General features: G+C 37.2%; 1 protein-coding gene across 7 annotated transcripts in view; it reads right to left on the bottom strand.

Moving 5' to 3' along the window:
* The window catches only part of LOC127433318 (polypyrimidine tract-binding protein 3-like), a 106,941-nt gene that overhangs the window by 9,627 nt on the left and 77,139 nt on the right, over nt 1–20,175 (bottom strand). For 4 of the 7 annotated variants that reach the window (XM_051685106.1, XM_051685112.1, XM_051685109.1 and 1 more), the window contains 8 exons: nt 18,813–18,987; nt 16,367–16,402; nt 14,691–14,765; nt 12,454–12,623; nt 6,958–6,991; nt 5,441–5,533; nt 2,892–3,108; nt 1,782–1,859 (listed from right to left, as the gene is read on the bottom strand). In XM_051685106.1, coding sequence (XP_051541066.1) covers nt 1,782–1,859; nt 2,892–3,108; nt 5,441–5,533; nt 6,958–6,991; nt 12,454–12,623; nt 14,691–14,765; nt 16,367–16,402; nt 18,813–18,987 — 878 coding nt within the window. The remainder of the gene's footprint in view (nt 1–1,781; nt 1,860–2,891; nt 3,109–5,440; nt 5,534–6,957; nt 6,992–12,453; nt 12,624–14,690; nt 14,766–16,366; nt 16,403–18,812; nt 18,988–20,175) is intronic. The other 3 variants (XM_051685107.1, XM_051685108.1, XM_051685110.1) reach the window with 3 other exon arrangements.

Raw genomic sequence — 20,175 nt, 5'->3', positions numbered from 1 at the left:
ATCATCAATAGTCGATAACATATATTTCCAATGATTTGTTTTGCATGCTTTTCCTTCTGGACCACATATTTTGTTCTGGACATCCAAGATATAACATTGGATTATTCACACAAGCAAGCTCACAGACAAGTAAAAAATGGCTAATTCTGTAGAAAACGCTGATCAAAAGGTAAAAGCTGATATCAGCAGCAGTGATCGGTACATAAATCATATTTCGCTTTGTGATTCTTTAAAAATCTTTCAAACTCTGGTATTAGGGCAACAAATTAAACTTTACAGTCCCATTCTTGAAAATGAGAGCTTTCAATTTACATGCAAAAGTAATGGATATCTATGAAAATTTTCGATTCTATGCTTTCAAACGATACCACATATGCCTGACTTATGTATACGGGGACTTGAACATTTTAATTGTAAACTTTTTTCGCAACATAGCGCCCCCTTTTGGACCCGCTGGGGGATCCACAGAGTTGAAGAGGTTAAGCAACTTATGAAATTCAGGGTGCAATATATTTTACCAGTTCGCTTGAAACAAAGTGGTTTTTACTGGATTCAATTTGTTCTTGTTACCTTTGGATGGACAGAAAATCTACAGCCTTCCTACACAGAAACCCAATACCCATTTCTGCCAATTTCTTTTGTGTTTTCTGTACAGCCAGTTGCAGAATGATACTTTTTTTGCACAAAATTTTTACGTTTTAACTCTGCAGTCTATTATAGTATCAACCATTTCAGATAAACCTGACCTAAATTGCATGTTAAAAGAAAGTGAACTGTGCTTGGTCTTTTTACATGCTGGCCAGACGGTCTCTTCTTTAGATGCCAGAATAAGGTGCAAAGTGGACTTCTGTCAATAGTGAAAAGTCTGCCTATGAGGGACTATTAAATGCATAACCATGTCTCATTACAAAGATAGGCATCCAATTAAGAGAGAAGAGGTGTAGTTGCTAATGATCAGAAAGCCCAAAAAACAATGCAATGCAAGTTGAGCTCGCTTGAGCATGCAAGCCACTGTGAATGCTCTTCTCTCTAGCACTCATGAACACACAATGGACTACAAGATTTTCACAGAAAAATTACTTTACTTTGGGTTGTTTCTAGGCAAAACAAATCGTATATCTTCAGAAGTCTTGGAATATGACGCACAAGTCGCATTGATTTGTTTGATGATACTTTTGCATCCTTTTTGAAGCTCGAAAGTGAATCCACTGCCATAGTATTAAAAAGACAGGATATTAATTAAATCTTCTCCTTTTCTGTTCCGCAAAAGAAAGTCATACTGGTTTGAAACTACATGAAGGTGAGTAAATTATGAGATATTTTTTATTTTGGGTGAAGTATCCCTTTAACCTCAGGTTACTTCAGGGGTATTGAACCTGTAATAAGTGTACTGTATTACATGAATGACTACTGATCACATCAGGAGAAAAAGCAAAAGGGGACTGAAGCTGGTTACAACACACTGTTACCACCATATTGTGGAACTGGAAGTACACTACAACACAACTTCTCTGAGGATTTTTTTATTCTTTATTATTGCATTTTCTTCCTTGTCAACTTAAAATCATCTCTTGGTTCTTAAAAGGCACTATTGACACTGTTTATAACATTCCCTTTTCATATTTTCACAAAACAAGTGCCTTATCAGGCATGTTGTCTAGTTAGATAAGGTACTAGCTGAACATTCACACAGGCTGTGAACAAACAGTTCATCATTTTAGCCTCTATAAGATAATGGTTGAGACTAACAGACAGCTTTAAAGAGGTTGAAGAAAACCTACTGGAAAAACTTGAAGGCCTTGACCGTGTATCCAGAAACAGCAAACAGGTCTTTCAGAAAGTCTTCCGTGGTAGAAGGACTGGGGGAAGGAAGATACAAAAACATAATGTTTACAAAGAACAAAAATAACACCATATCTGATGCCAACCATAATTGGCATCAGATGAGTTAAAAAATAAATAAAAAAAAGATCTATGATAATGATATTCATGCAGACGTATTTGCTTACAAAATGTTAGCATTTTTTTTGCCTTGGTGATAAAAAAGTGAACAGGCATGAGTCAATCATAAAACAATTATAACAGTAGTTCAACAAAGTATAGAAATCACAGTAAACTTGTAGGATGCACTGGTTGTACAACCTTTAGGTAGAAGTATTTGCTTAACCTGCATGTTTTTGAACTGTGGGGGAAAACCAGAGCACCTGGAGGAAACCCACAAGAACATGCAAACTTCACACATATAAATGCCCTGGACTTGAACCAGGGACCTTCTTGCTAAGCTGCAACAGTGCTACCCACTGAGCCACCCACAGGAAGAAATGAACTTTGCAATAAACAATCAATTTGCGCCCTCTTGTGGCTGCAGGCGATAACGTTGCAGATTTTTCCCCCCCCACCTGATATAATGTCTTTAAAATTTGAATTTTGGTAATATTTCAGTGAAAATTTTTAATCTAGTTTCTCAGCCCTGTTGACAGCCCTACTGAATGATACATAAAATCACATAGTTGGTTGAGGAGACTTGTGCTTTTCTTTTCTAAAGGATACTGGATTTAGATTTCTATGTCTACAAACAGCCTCCAGTTAGGATAATGAACTATATTACTTGGTGAAATAATGGTATGTTCTCATTATTATTAATAATAAATTGAACTCTGCTTTGCATCATGCCTAAAAACACCCCTTTACCCATGTAAAATAACTGTAATGAGTGGCTTATTGCATTATTTAAAAACTGCAATATGTTTTTATAATGCTTAGTTAGGTAAAGCTGGTGAAATTTGTCAGTTTGTGTTTCTAAATCTGCCCCATTTATTGTAACACACTTTATTTTACATTCAGTGCCCCATCTGTATGAGCACATGTGTGTGTATTATTGAGACACTCACGGGATATTTGAGAGGTGCAGGGTGGCTGAGGGGGGGAAGATGTTTTGGAAGTTTTTGGAGCCGGGCTTCTTGAAGCGGTGCAGAGGACTCCCACTGAAGTCTTTGGTCAAGCCCTGGTCCTCCTGACCCTCTCTAGGGAGCTGCACCGTCTGGTGCTTCGAGATGGTCACGCGGATCACTTTACCGTACAAACGCTGTCCGTTCAGATGACTCATCGCTTTAAAACCAAACAAACCATCAGGAAATGTGTTTAAGCCAGGCTTTCATCACGTTACACTTCTACACTGAACAAATCTTTCTTACATTTGGAAGACAAAGCATGAGAGTTATATCTTTTTTTTTTTTAACAAATACATTTTGGCCATGTACACACTGCATTTAAATGTACAGTTGTCCCTGCTCTCCTGAATGCTCAATCCTATTCTGTACACACAGAGAGCCTCATTCACGAAATATGAGCAAAACAAATGTACATGTAAATTGTTTGTCAAAGCATTCTTTCACATAATGCAGCAATTTACATAAGTTGCGTTTTGAGTCGCAATATGCATTTATGCGACTTACTGTACATATATTGTTGCATTCAATTCAATGTAGCAATTCATGTTTTGCGGTTCACAATGCAATTTACGTTAACTGTCACATTCAATTAAAAGTGACAATTTATGTATAACGGCATTCAATGTGACTTGCGTAAATTGTTGCATTCAGTTAAATGTGACAATTTATCATTATTGGGTATAATCCGATTACAAAGTAATTAGTTACTCTAACTGAATTACTTTAAAGTCATTACATTTTAAATTCTTGTAATCAGATTGCAGTTACTGCCCTTGAGTGACCCCCACGTCCACATGCGTGGACGTTGTATTTTGGCTTCGTTATTCGCAGAGCATAATTTTATTTCATTTAAACTGACTTATCTCAGTTCAGGAGACTCTGTGCTGTCAGTAAAGGGTTAAACTTTCGACATACGAAGTCATGTGACAAAAAAACATGACGTCGATCACAGAGGAGTTTGTCTTTGGTTGAAACACCAACAAAACTACATTTGGTAAGAAACCTAATAACATTTTTACATTGAAACCTGTTTGAGACAAAAGATTAATGTCTCTAGTTTCATCCGATATGCCATTTTAAAAATGTGAGTGATTTATCGCGAAACGGTACGCTGTTAAACACAATGACCATGTGGACTGTATGCTCAGCTTCATTTAAAATGTCCTATATTCACTATGCATTATCACACTGAGAATCAATGCATGCATCCAAAAGCTGAAAAATGTTGCTTTCAGAGGCTTTATATGGTGTTAGGATGAAAATAATGTGCATTTCAAACTGTTCTGAGACCAGTGCAGACAGACAGCACACTGACAGTTATGTCATTCACTAAATAGGGAGCAAGGGAACAACCTATAGCTTTCTATGCAGCTAAGTGCATTCACTCCTAACATCCGACCAAAAGTTCAGTTTCAGGCTGCCGATGATGTTTGAACCACTCAACATGTTTGGCAGACATGGGACAATGATAATCAGTACATAGATTCAGAATTTATAATGTATCATTTTATTTTAACATGGTGGGCAGTGATTGGATGAAGTTGGCCATTACTTTGAATCAGAATTATTTATGCTAATTTCTGATAAATTTGTTCTGCTTGTTTTTTGAGACCCTGATTCACTATTTATGGGTTCAGATTTTTACAACTACTTTCTATAAACAATTTAACTCGTGGAAAATTCAGGTTGCGACAACCGGTTTTACATTTGCGTAGTATATATCGAAACCGAACTGAATTAATATTTGTTAATAAGTGACTGCCCTCCCTCTATAAAATCACAAAAAAGGAGGTACGCATTTTGGCTTATTCGCAAACTTTGATATGGTCTCTCTCTGACGTAGCTGCTCCCACCAGCCCTACGGTCTCGGGCTAGCCCATTATATTCCAGTCCAGAAAGAGAACGGTATTTGACTAAAAATTGCATATTAATAAAAACATTTAAATATGAATTTTGTCAAACAGTAAATTACACTGAAATATCACTGCAAATTCCTGTTTAAATAGTTCGTAAAACTATTCTTAAATAAATAGTTAGATTCAGTACAACAATTTACACAATACATTTCTGAATGATTTACACACAAACATTTGTTCTGCTTATGTTTCATGAATTACACCCACAGAACAGTAATTTAGGGAATTAACTTGTCAGTTCATAACTTTGCAGTGTGTACGTGGTCTTTCATACATGAAGGTGTCCTTGTTTTAATCCTTGCTCTATTTCATCATCTATTACAAAATACTGCAGGAACTGCATAAAAATTCCCCCTTCAATAAATTCATACTTCTATGTATTTACACAGACATTTAGTTAACATAATCTTGCTATAAATATTTTATTTACAGTCCTGGCTATATCCACCAGCTTACAAGCAAAGTGATTTGTAACACTAATATAGACACAGAATATATCAATAAAGAAGAATGATGAAAGCATGAGGAGAAAATATTGAGATGAAAAGGATTTCTGTATAATTCTGGACGTACCGAGCTGGGCTTGTGTTGCGTCTGCCATTTGTATTAAGGCATTCTCTTTCTTGTTGAACAGAATCTTAACTCTGTGGACATCACCGTAGACTCCTACAAGAATAAGATGGAAATATATTTGTGCTGAACAGGTCATAAACACAATTTACAGCAAATAATACTCTATCTGCAGATCCTGGTGTTTTTTAATTTTTTTTAAAAATTTGATCCCCTTTTCTCCCAATTTTGAATGCCCAATTTCCACTACTTAATAGGTTCTCATGGTGGCGCAGTTACTCACCTCAATCCGGTTGGCGGAGGACAAGTCTCAGTTACCTCCAATTCTGAGACAGTCAATCCACGCATCTTATCATGTGGCTCGCTGTGCATGACACCGCGGAGACTCACAGCATGTGGAGACTCATGCTACTCTCCGCAATCCAAGTACAACTTACCACACACCCCATTGAGAGCGAGAACCACTAATCACAACCACAAGGAGGTTACCCCATGTGATTCTACCCTCCCATGCAACCGGGCCAATTTGGTTGCTTAGGAGACCTTGCTGGGTCACTCAGCACGCCCTGGATTTAAACTCACGACTATGGGGTGGTAGTCAGTGTCAATACTCGCTGAGCTACCCAGGCCCCCCAGATCCTGGTGTTTTAATATTTAAGGCAGAGGGCATTAGCGGAGTGGGCAAACAGAGAGCGTTTTTAGGATATCAGTCACGCTAAGGTCTGTCTATGATGTTGATGGTTATGAAATTGTGACATAACAATGGCACACACTGAGCGTGTATGCACCCATGCTTGTGTGTTTTTGTGTGCACCATATTGAGCATTTCTAACATTCATATGGTGGATGATACAACGTTATCTGTAAATAATCTCCCAAATATACACCGATCAGCCACAACATTAAAACCACCTGCCTAATATTGTGTAGGTCCCCCTCGTGCCGCCAATCTTGGTAACCGTAGACTTTGTCAGTTTGAACCAGTCTGGCCATTCTCTGTTGACCTCTCTCATCAACAAGGCATTTCCTTCTACAGAACTGCTGCTCACTGGATGTTTTTTGTTTTTGGCACCATTCGGAGTAAATTCTAGAGACTGTTGTGTGTGAAAATCCCAGGAGATCAGCAGTTACAGAAATACTCAAACCAGCCCATCTGGCACCAACAATCATCCATGCGATTATCTAATCAGCCAATCATGTGGCAGCAGTGCAGTGCATAAAATCATGCAGATACAGGTCAGGAGATTCAGTTAATATTCACATCAACCTTCAGAATATGGAAAAATATGATCTCAGTGATTTGGACCGTGGCATGATTGTTGGTGCCAGATCACAATTTTTAGACAGGGTCGGCACTGTTTTGGCTGCACGAGGGGGACCTAAACAATATTAGGCAGGTGGTTTTAATATTGTGACTGATCTGTGTATTTCTGAGGAAATGGTCTTTTTCTCCTCTACTGCCTTCATAAAAACAGCCAGGCTGCACATCTGATGTAGAAGAGTAATAAATTCATCCTTACCAAATAAAATGAAGAGCCCGTGCGGTGATATAGTCTGCAAGAGATGGAGCATTATCAGTGACTTGACATTTAAGAAGCGCTGAAGCATTGTCTAATTCACATTTCAGCATCAATAACTTTTCAACAACTTTACCAGTTATTAAGAGTACTGGATATATTACTGTATATTTAAAAAACTTTCAAATCCAGACTGATTCACGAATGAATCATTGAACTGATTTGTGCACCAGTTTGACTGATTTATTGAAAAGAACCAATTTGGACATCGCTATGGCTTGCAAGCAAGTTTTACTCTACAGAAGGGCAATATCTATTCAATATTTTACAGCAGAGCATAACTAAAAAGATGTATATTCACTATAGAAATTTCCATGAGGAGAACCCTGTTTTACAAATAAAATTAATTTATAAATAAAAAAATTAAAACGTTAATTAATATTTTCTATAATATACATATATATATATATATATATACAGTACTGTGCAAACGTCTTAGACACATAAGATGTTTTAAAAAAAACATTTGTCTTAAAATAGTTATTTAAATCTTCAGCTTTACTGTGTCAATAGGATATATACATTTTAGACTCCCAAACATTCCTTTTGCAAATAGAAAAGATTAGAATAGAAGAACAGGGAGCCCTGCAACAGATGGCATGACCCCCACAGATCCCCCCACTGAACATCGAGTCAGTCTGGGATTTCATGAAAAGACAGAAGCAATTGAGACGTCCGAAACAGATAGAAGAACTGTGGCGAATTCTCCAAGAAGCTTGGAACATCCTATCTGCCAACAACCAATAAAAACTATGTCCAGGTGTACCTAGGAAAATTGGTGATGTTTTGAAGGCAAAGTTGGTCACACCAAATATTAATTTAGCTTTTTTTATGTTTACTGGACTTTGTATGATGTTAATTGATAAATGAAAACTATTTATGGTATTAGTTTTGAAGACATCCTTACTATACTACATGTTTCACAAGTGCCTAAAACTTTTGCACAGTACTGTGTATATATATATATACACACACACACACACACACACACACTACCGGTCAAAAGTTTTGAAACACTTGACTGAAATGTTTCTCATGATCTTAAAAATCTTTTGATCTGAAGGCGTATGCTTAAATGTTTGAAATTAGATTTGTAGACAAAAATATAATTGTGCCACCATATTAATTTATTTCATTATAAAACTAAAATGTAATTTAAAAAACAACGTTTTTGAAATTGATATCTTGGACCAAATAATAAAGAAAAGCAGTCAATAAGTGCCCAGCATAGATGGGAACTCCTTCAATACTGTTTAAAAAGTATCCCAGGGTGATACCTCAAGAAGATGGTTGAGAAAAAGTCAAAAGTACATTTCTGCAAAGGGTGACTACTTTGAAGATGCTAAAATATACTATTATTCTAAAATGTGAGAAAAAACAAACTATAATAAAGAATGAGTAAGTGTTTCAAAACTTTTGACCAGTAGAGTATATATATATATATATACACAGTGCATTCAGAAAGTATTCAGACCCCTTCATTTTTTTATATTTTGTTATGTTTCAGCGTTATTCTAAAATGGTTTAAATTACTTTTTCCACATCAATCTATAATCCATACCTCATAATGACAAAGCAAAAAAAAAAAAAAAAAAAAAAGATTTTTGATAACTTTGCAAATTTATATAAGAAAAACCTGAAATATCACACTGACATAAGTATTCAGATTGCTATGACACTTGAAATTTAGCTCAGGTGCATTTAATTTCTCTGGATCATCTTTGAGATGTTTACACACTTTGATTGGACTCCACCTGTGGCAAATTCAATTGATTGGACATTATTTGGAGAGGCACACAGCTGTCTATATAAGGTCTCACAGCTGAAAATGCATATCAGAGCAAAAACCAAGCCATGAGGTCGAAGGAACTGCTTGCAGAGTTCAGAGACAGGATTGTGTCGAGGCACAGATCTGGGGAAGTCTACAAAAAAATTTCGGATGCATTGAAGGTTCCCAAGAGCACAGTGGCCTCCATAATTCTTAAATGGAAGAAGTTTGGAACAACCAGGACTCTTCCTAGAGCTGGCCACACAGCCAAATTAAGCAATCGAGGGAGAAGGACCTTGGTAAGAGAGGTGACCAAGAACCTGATGGTCACTCTGGTTGAGCTCCAGAGATCATGTGTGGAGATGGGAGAAACTGGCAGAAGGACAACCATCACTGCAACACTCCACCGATCCAGGATTTATGGCAGAGTGGCCAGACGGAAGCCTCTCCTCAGTGCAAGACACATAAAAAAGCAGCTAAATAGGGGCCTGGGTAGCTCAGTGGTAAAATACGCTGGCTACCACCCCTGGAGTTCGCTAGTTCGAATCCCAGGGCATGCTGAGTGACTCCAGCCAGGTCTCCTAAGCAACCAAATTGGCCCGGTTGCTAGGGAGGGTAGAGTCACATGGGGTAACCTCCTCGTGGTCGCTGTAATGTGGTTTGTTCGCGGTGGGGCGTGTGGTGAGTTGGGCGTGGTTGCCGCAGTGGATGGCGTGAAGCCTCCACACGTACTATGTCTCCGTGGCAATGCGCTCAACAAGCTACGTGATAAGATGCGTGGATTGACATTCTCAGACGCGGAGGCAACTGGGATTAGTCCTCCGCCACCTGGACTGAGGCGAATCATTATGCGACCACGAGGACTTAGAGCGCATTGGGAATTGGGCATTCCAAATTGGGAGAAAAAGGGGAAAAATCCCCCCCCAGAAAAATAAAAAGCATAAGGCTGCAACATAACAAAATTTGAAAAAATACTTTCTGAATGCCAAAATTTATATATATACTGTATATACAGTTGTGCTCAAAAGTTTGCATACCCTGGAAATTTTGGCATTGATTTTGAAAATATGACTCTTTTATTTAAGGATCATGATCATATGAAGCCATTTATTATCACATAGTTGTGTGGCTCCTTTTTAAATCATAATGATAACAGAAATCACCCAAATGGCCCTGATCAAAAGTTTACATACCCTTGAATGTTTGGCCTTGTTACAGACACACAAGGTGACACACGCAGGTTTAAATGGCAATTAAAGGTTAATTTCCCACACCTGTGGCTTTTTAAAGTGCAATTAGTGTCTGTGTATAAATAGTCAATGAGTTTGTTACCTCTCACGTGGATGCACTGAGCAGGCTAGATACTGAGCCATGGGGAGCAGAAAAGAACTGTCAAAAGACCTGCGTAACAAGGTAATGGAACTTTATAAAGATGGAAAAGGATATAAAAAAATATCCAAAGCCTTGAAAATGCCAGTCAGTACCATTTAATCACTTATTAAGAAGTGGAAAATTTGGGGATCTCTTGATACCAAGCCAAGGTCAGGTAGACCAAGGAAAATTTCAGCCACAATTGCCAGAAGAATTGTTCGGGATACATAGAAAAACCCACAGGTAACCTCAGGAGAAATACAGGCTGCTCTGGAAAAAGACGGTGTGGTTGTTTCAAGGAGCACAATACGACGATACTTGAACAAAAATGAGCTGCATGGTCCAGTTGCCAGAAAGAAGCCTTTACTGCGCCAATGCCACAAAAAAGCCCGGTTACAATATGCCCGACAACACCTTGACACGCCTCACAGCTTCTGGTACACTGTAATTTGGAGTGACGAGACCAAAATAGAGCTTTATGGTCACAACCATAAGCGCTACGTTTGGAGAGGGGTCAACAAGGCCTATAGTGAAAAGAATACCATCCCCACTGTGAAGCATGGTGGTGGCTCACTGATGTTTTGAGGGTGTGTGAGCTCTAAAGGCACGGGCAATCTTGATGGCAAGATGAATGCAGCATGTTATCAGAAAATACTGGCAGACAATTTGCATTCTTCTGCACGAAAGCTGCGAATGGGACGCTCTTGGACTTTCCAGTATGACAATGACTCTAAGCACAAGGCCAAGTTGACCCTCCAGTGGTTACAGCAGAAAAAGGTGAAGATTCTGGAGTGGCCATCACAGTCTCCTGACCTTAATATCATCGAGCCACTCTGGGGAGATCTTAAACGTGCGGTTCATGCAAGACGACCAAAGACTTTGCATGACCTGAAGGCATTTTGCCAAGACAAATGGGCAGCTATACCACCTGCAAGAATTTGGGGCCTCATAGACAACTATTACAAAAGACTGCACGCTGTCATTGATGCTAAAGGGGGCAATACGCAGTATTAAGAACTAAGGGTATGCAGACTTTTGAACAGGGGTCATTTCATTTTTTTCTTTGTTGCCATGTTTTGTGTTATGATTGTGCCATTCTGTTATAACCTACAGTTGAATATGAATCCCATAAGAAATAAAAGAAATGTGTTTTGCCTGCTCACTCATGTTTTCTTTAAAAATGGTACATATATTACCAATTCCCCAAGGGTATGCAAACTTTTGAGCACAACTGTATATACATTTAATAATTAATTTCTAATCTAAAATACAGCACTTTAAATTCACAGGGACACACAACCCATTTAATGGCATCAGGCACATCACACTTATAAAAATACTGTGCAAAACTCAACTCCTCTCTGTGATTCATTAGACAAAAAAAAAAAATTTGTGAATTATAATACTACTAAAACATTATTTTGGAAACCACTATGGTCTACATAAGGTACACAAGCCATCTGAGGTTTTGTGCATTTCTTAATTTTTAAGTTGCAGTGGATAAACGCATCTGCTAAATTTGACCAATTTGAGTTGTTCAATGCCCCGTGCCGCTACAGATAACTAGAGACCAGGGTGGATTAAATACTACTATATACTGCATGCAGGGCCGTTTCTAGCTATTAGTGGTTTAAGCGGCCGCATAGGGCCCCCGAGCCACCAGGGGGCCCCCTCAAAGCAAGGTCTTTTTTTTATTTTTAAATATACTTACAGCTGCGTAAAACTCTGTTATGGCTCAATTAGACAGTTATAGGGGGTCCCCTTGTGGCCCGAGAGGGAAGAGAAAATGTAACTGCAATTCACATATACAGTATCTTTTAACAAGGCTGTTTGTCGATTAACACTTGTTAATCGTTTTGGCCAAGTGGGCAGTTATCAGTTGATGATGACAATCTCAAAATTTCCAAATATCGCTGATTACTGGCCTGGCCGATATACAGTACATATATTGGTCTGTCACTGCTATAAATGTAAATGTTCCTTAAGACATCACCAAGGGTCGATGACATCACCAAATCAGGCAGAGCAGTGTTTCCAAAAAGCTTTGTAAGCCTAAGTAGATCGTAGAAACCATTGCCGCCAAAGGTCTCTATGATCAATTTAAGCTTGCAATGCTTTTGGGAAACGCTGCCCAGGTCAGTTTCTTCCAAACCCTTATAAACACTTCTTATGCCTTATAAATGACATATTCCTGTGAAAAGGGTTTGTTTGCTCATGTTGACATCAGTATGCCAATGATGTATAATGGGTGGACTGGCACTGAAGGGAAGGTGGTGTTTGAGGCGGGGACAGAAACTCACATCGGGGTTAAGGTTGGAGACAAGGAGCACAGAGTGGATGATGGTGGGGGCCATTCCATAACTGGCCATCCGTCCAGTCATTGCTGATGAGGGGATGGTGAGGGGCCCCAGAGCACCAGGCATCGTCTGCATAGACAGACCTGACCAGTGCGAAGAGGGGAAGAGGGTCACTTACAGTAAAGAGGGAAATATTCTAGTTAGAACAATCGGCCACAATCGGTAAAAACAATTTTTACCACCTGTTGCTGCTTTTGTTATCAGATAAACAACAAAAGAACCTTATTAAATATGTTAAAGCATGCTGGGATATTTGGGTTCAAATACATTTTGAATTGGATGTTTGGGGAAGTAAGAGAAGGTTTAAATGAAGTCAGCACAGATCAGGAGTGTGAAAATGGGAATTAAACACAACATGAAACGACATTCGTAACAACATTCTTAACATGTGAAAAATGAATTATTCTGTTTCTGAGTGAATGTAGGGGGGTTTTATCCATCCTATTATGGTTACAACAGGGTTGGTTAATTTTAAATGGGTTACATCATCACAAATGGCTATGTTAAGAATAGCACACCAACACATTACTCTTACTATATAGTATGTATACTGTGCAGGGTATGCAAATTTTCAGTATGCTTACTTACATACAAAGTGATGAGGTCAAGTTATTATAATATATCATTCAATTCTATGCTGTTTGGAATGTTTATCGTGGAATAATGCGTACCCTTTCACTTATTACTTCTAAAAATATAAGCGGATTAAAAAGTAGTATACAATGTATACTTTGAAAGATTCAGTATGCAGTAAGCTAGTAATCGATTCAGGACATAGCTAATAGAGCGCAACAGAGCCCACCCACTTTTTACGCCATCACGGTAGTATTTTTCCCATTAATATTTTCCACAGGGATTTGCAATGAAACAAACTATCCAGCTTCGAGGTAAATCACAACATTACAAACTTTAATTTGAAGCAAATTTATTTAAAAATCAGACAAAAATACAAAGGCACAAGACTGTGAACTTAAAGTCTTTCATGAGGAAATGAACTACAATCCCCTGAAGCATTGCGAATGATGCAATTAAATTAAAAACGATGGAAAAATATAAAACTATTTATTTAAAGTTGTTGATTATGAGAATAGAAATTATATAATTTAAGTAAATCACAAAACTTTTAGATATACTAGTAGTTTGAGAGTTTAGGGCGACCAACTTGATTGCGTCATTCGCAGTGCATCATGGAAAGGGGTGGTTGCTGCAGTGCTTTTTTGGCACGCTTTGTTGTGATTCTCTGATTGGTGGAGCTCTCTTATGGATTGTGGGTAGTGTAGTTCTTCAGCAAGAATTCTGCTATTAAACAGATTTTTTAAAAATGAAGTTGAAATAACAGGGATTGATGGTTTTAACAGGAGCATATACCACTGATTAACAACCTCCGAGCTCACGGTACATCTGTCTTTAAAAGTTTACAAAGGTTATTGTGAAAAATATTGAAAAAATGAATGGGATTTTTACTTCAGAAGCAGACTGCTGCACTTTATAAAAGTAATTACATTTTGTTGAAAGATTATAAAAACATTTCTTTAATTTTTACATTTATTTTATTTTCATTAGAACAACATGATGAATTGTGCACAGTAAGACCAGGGATACTGATTAAGTAAACTGTGTCAATTTTAAATTTCATCTTGCTTTCAGGACAAATAAATGTATACTTACAAACCTAAAAGCAGCACATTATTTCTACAAAGTTGCTATTAGCTAGCAAATGTTTTAGATTATTCTTCACCCAGTGGTGATTCCATATGACGAAATAGGTAATTGAAGAACAATGCAATACCAGGATCTTGTCAATTTGATTTATTGATCATACAAATCAAAACAGTGTCTAAACTAATCCATAGCCAATCCAAAATGCAAAGCTTTTAAAGTACACAGTTTTGCTTTAATCTGTTTTAAAATGTGTAGTCAATGTTAGTGTGTGTGAGTGTGTGAGTGTGTGTGTGTGTGTGTGTGTGTGTGTGCTCATTCCCTCATCATTTGGTTTCCTTGGCTGGTGTCAATCTAAAGCTGTGACAGGCAAGTGTTTCAGGTGATTACACAGTAATACCTCCAATTATTCAGTGTGAACACTAGCGTGAGCTGCACACCACTGCCTCCATTACTGAACTGAGTGTGTGTGTGTGTGTGTGTGTGTGTGTGTGTGTATGTGTGAATGTGTGATAACTTACCTGCCTGAGGGAAACCGATAGCAGGGGCGAAACCAGCCGCCCCGGGGTATGGCGAGGAAATTATCCCAGGAGCCCCTGCACGCGCACACACACACACAAAAGGGTCACCACCAACAACCAAATGGCCTGCGATTGTAAAACTGAGTTAAGGGAAAGACCACAACCATCAGATATTCACATTTAAAATTTACAGTCTCCCTTTTCTGGGAAAAAAACAAAACAAAACAAATATTGACTCATCATGTCCGCAGGGGCGTATTCAATATTTTGTCAAATCAAATGCACTCTAAAATGAGGGGTTTATTCCAATCCCTAACCCCAAGTATGAACAATAGTAACAGTGATACTTTCCTAAACAAACACCACTAATAAAAATTGATATAACTAGAACAGCACAATCAATAAAAGAGGCGCACATACATTGGTTTTATACTCCCTATATCATTATTGTTTTATTATCATGAACTGATTTCAAGCAGATTATAGCTTGCTGAGACATGTGCATCCAAGTAATTCGCAATTTACTCCTGTAATATCTCGAATTCCCAGGAGGGATGTGCTTTATTGTGTCGCCATTGTTTAAAATAGATTCATTTGTTGTATTTGAGATGTACACTACCATAGAGCTCTGGCACAGCAGTGTACATATCAAAACACTCATATTGACAACATTTTCATGATGGTCGTTGTGGTAGAAAACAGAAAGAAAATGGCAGTGTTCTAATAAATGCTGCCATTTTAACACCTTTTATTGCGTTAGCAGGCGTTTTGCGACATCACAGAGCGCCCTTGAGATTTCTGCCTGCACCCCAGCACTAACTCATCAGCCGTGATTTACACACACACACACACTGCTTATCAGTATCCACACTAACGCTTGCTCTAGACAGCGCATGTGATTTACAGAATCTGAGACAACAAGATGGGTGGATGTGCAGTAGCAGTTAGCTGCACCCCCCCCCCCCCAACAATCCCTCTCGTACATAAAGACAGATAATAAATCCACTCTCCGGAAAATGCTGTCTGACCCGTATTACTTTGTGTGCAGGTGCGATAACGCTTGCCATTTGATAGTGTGTATGCAAGGAACCAATAGCACTATAATAAAACATAGATGCAAACTCACATTGATGGGTCAGGTAAAGAGGAAGTGAGGAAAATAGAAATATCTTTACATTGGTACTTCAATATTTTTCAATAAAAACTACATTTATTGAAGTTACTTTCCAAAACACGTTTTAAACAAGTTTCTGTTTTTTCTCTCAAACAATTCAAAATAATGTCTATATTACCTAAAAATGTGTTTCTACCTTACAGTGAACATAATTCATGTTTTAAATGTATTCTACAATAATATTTCTTAGAAATATGTCTAACCTAATGTACTTAAATGTAATTTAATTGAATATCAGTGACTGTAATCTGATTACAAGAATTTAAAATGTCATGTGCTACACTACTATTTGACAAAAAAGCAACTAGATTAAATAAACTAATGATTTTGTAATCAGATTATACACCAAACACTGAGTATAAGTAAAGTAAATATTCTGGATTAAAACTTAAATTCTATAAAAAGCATCTGAAACAGGCTGTTGATTACTACAGAAAATAAAACAATTTCGACCCGTTCCTCAGTTTGTAAAAACAAGATACTCGTACAGTCATGTACTTACAATGGAAGTCTATGGGGAATTCTGGAGGTTTAAAAGCTGAAATGTGAAGCACAAAAATGTTTTTTTTAAAGCACTTACATGAACTATTCAGTAAAGAAAATATATATATTTTTTTATCTGTTGAACGTTCTTGGCGGATGAACATCTTGTTATGCGTTACCAATGTAATTACTGTAGTTGGAGTTTGCTCCATGTAAACAATGCTTTATGGATAGTTATTTGTCATACCCCATTTCTCCCACATACATTACTTCCACAGATACAGTATAATGCAGAAGTTACTGGGTTTGTATAGTCATGACATGAGTTGAACAATTAGATAGAACTTTACACAGAACAAATTGGTAAATTATAATACACCAGTCTTATGCTAACATGTTTAAATTAGGGCTGTTGATTTAACGTGTTAATTCAGTGCGATTAATTATATAAAAAATAACGCTTTAAAAAAATGTACGCAAATAATTATGTCCCTGGACTGTAATAAGGAATATTCCTTCCATCTGAGCAATTCAAGCTTGAAGTACCACCTATTTTCTCCAGGGGGCAGTAAGCGAAACTCGCTGTATAGGCAACGCGCAGCTCAAACAGACACTTAAACCACACTTACCGAGAGCAGACTACACAAGATGAGAACACGTTCTTGCATACAAACTGTTATGCGGTGCGTAACCTAACACATTTGACCTAATGTTTTATTATTAAAAGGTAAAGTAAGTTGAATCTGGCCTAAATTATAAGCATAAATTATACTTACAACCTGGACAGAAAATTCCTTCGCAACACAAACACAAACGTGACAGCATCTCCGACACTAGAATTTATTGCTGATTTTTCCTTTGAAATTTTTTTTATGATTATTTTGTTTTGTACTTTTTTGACTTACCTATATTTTGATTATTAGAAAAACTGTATCCAATAAAATGATTTTTATTGATTGCAAAAAGACTTGCCTACCGAAGCGTTCCAAAGATGGCCGCCAGTGAACTGACTTGCTAGAAAGACTTTGGACTGACGCAGGTGTACATTGATGCGTCCTTAGAGAAGCCCTTATAATAAATCTCAGACTGATTGAAGAATTCAATTGCAAAATGGATTGATGTGAACTGTAGGCCAATGATAGGCTTATGTTCAATAATATGGAAATAAACAATATATTGCATTCTCAGTCACTTTTTGTATCGTCTTTTTTAATGCACTTGTGTGCCAAAATAATGCGTTTTAATTTTCTGTATTATTATTTTTTATAATATTTATAAATATATATATATTATTTATAATTATTAAAATATAACTATCTATAATTATTTAATCAATATATACTGAATTATTGTTATTTGAGGGGCTTTCTCAGCAAATATTTATGTATGCGATTAATTGTGATTAATTCAATTAATTAATCGGAAAACCATGTCATTAATTTGATTAAAAACTTTAATCGATTGACAGCCCTAGTTTAAATGTTTTGAAAACAGTGTTAAAATGGTATATTTTAAGCCAAGTTTATTTTAGTGCTGTACATTTGTAAGTGCATTACTACAAGTAAACATGTACTGATGATTTTTATGAAACCTGTCAAGAAAATATCCTGGTCATATTTAACCCCAAATAAATACAAAATGTTTTATTTTATTAATTTTTTTGTTTGTTTTTTGCTTAAAGAACAGGAAGTCTACATTTAGGACCATTAAGATTTTTGCATTGTTAGTGTGACCCCTTTTCTGTTTTCAGTGATGATTCTCATAACTGTAACAGTCATTGTTTTCTACATTACAGTAAAACTTCAAATCTGTGAAAATGAAAGAATGCTACTATGATGTATAAATACTAAACATTATCAATAATACAGTTTTTCACATTGCAGTATTTTTCTATACGCAAAATATAATTTCTTAATTGTTTCTTTTGATTTTGGAGTAAAATAGGACCAGGACATTTTCATGTTTCATGAGTATCATCCATATTGTGTTTGTTTTTACATAAAGACAAATCTAAATTAATTTCTGTGGCAACTGACCATACGGCACAGAACTAAAAGTGTATTTGTGTGTTACCTGGAATATTTTTTGAAAGCCTGACATGATGATAAATTTGTACTGAAATGGATTTGTCAGAACTGAGAATGAAAGTGGAATTTTTTTCATGTAAATACTACAAAATGACTTCATGCCAAACAACAAAATGTGTAGATGCCATTTATAATGCATCTTAGTCAATAAAAAATGTATCCGCCATCCTTTACAATGTGACAAACACTTCCTTAGAGCAAGATGAAGAGCACGAGTTAAAGTAGATGGTGTGTGTGTACGTATGAATGTCTGTATCTGGGTACAACTTGCCACTTTGCCCTAATGTGTTCCAAGCTACTTAACACAAGCAAAACCCACAAAACGACCTCCAGCATCCCATGTATACTGATCATCTACAGAATCTGTGTGTGTCTTACCAAAAGCGGTCTGCATGGTGGGGTCCAGCGTAGGTTGCCCGTCTCCTGAGGGTAGGTCTAGGCGTGTGAAATCCCTGCTCTTGTCGTTGTTGTATTTCACATTCAGACTGGTCAGCTTGGAGAATTCCACACGCAGAGTGCAGCAGCCATTGTAGATGTTCTGCCCATCCAAAGCCTGACAAGACCAAAATATTATAATGTCAATCTCTCTTGTCAATCACCCTTTCTAAACCCTCTATGTGTACCATGTCATGGTTATCTTTGAAAGACTTTTGTGAATATCACAAAATCTGTCAAGAACATGACCATGTCATATTAATTCACCTCAAAAGAAATAAGAAATAATATTTTTGTTTAAAGAAAAGTAAGCCTATTTTTAAGAAGATTTTTTGCATTGTGACCATTTTTACAATAATTAAACACATCCCCCCCCCCCAATTCTAATTACCATAATGCTAAAATATAAGTATATACAGTATATACACCAATCAGCCACAACATTAAAACCACCTGCCTAATATTGTGTAGGTCCCCCTCGTGCCGCCAAAACAGTGCCAATATTCTTCTCACCACAATTGTACAGAGCGGTTATCGGAGTTACAGAAGACTTTGTCAGTTCGAACCAGTCTGGCCGTTCTCTGTTGACCTCTCTTATCAACAAGGCATTTCTATCCACAGAACTGCCCCTCACTGGATGTTTTTGTTTTTGGCACCATTCGGAGTAAATTCTAGAGACTGTTTTGCGTGAAAATCCCAGGAGATCAGCAGTTACAGAAATACTCAAACCAGCCCGTCTGGCACCAACAATCATGCCATGGTCCAAATCACTGAGATCAAATTTTTTCCCCATTCTGATGATTGATGTGAACATTAACTGAAGCTCCTGACCCGTATCTGCATGATTTTATGCACTGAACTGCTGCCACATGATTGGCTGTTAGATAATCGCATGGATGATTGTTGGTGCCAGATGGGTTGGTTTGAGTATTTCTGTAACTGCTGATCTCCTGGGATTTTCACGCACAACAGTTTCTAGAATTTACACCAAATGGTGCCAAAAACAAAAAACATCCAGTGAGTGGCAGTTCTGTGGACGGAAATGCCTTGTTGATGAAAGAGACCAACAGAGAATGGCCAGACTGGTTTGAACTGACAAAGTCTTCTGTAACTCCGATAACGCTCTGTACAATTGTGGTGAGAAGAATATTGGCGCTGTTTTGGCGGCACGAGGGGGACCTACACAATATTAGGCAGGTGGTTTTAATGTTGTGGCTGATAGTTGTATATTAGTGCTATAAGTCCATAACATTTTTTAATCATGATTAATCACATACAGTAATATTTTGCAGTTAATTGCGATTAA

Source organism: Myxocyprinus asiaticus, chromosome 43 (assembly GCF_019703515.2).
Source record: "Myxocyprinus asiaticus isolate MX2 ecotype Aquarium Trade chromosome 43, UBuf_Myxa_2, whole genome shotgun sequence".
Classification (NCBI taxonomy): Eukaryota; Metazoa; Chordata; class Actinopteri; order Cypriniformes; family Catostomidae; genus Myxocyprinus; species Myxocyprinus asiaticus.
Note: the sequence above shows the minus strand (reverse complement) of the source record. Positions and strands in the feature narration are given on the sequence as shown.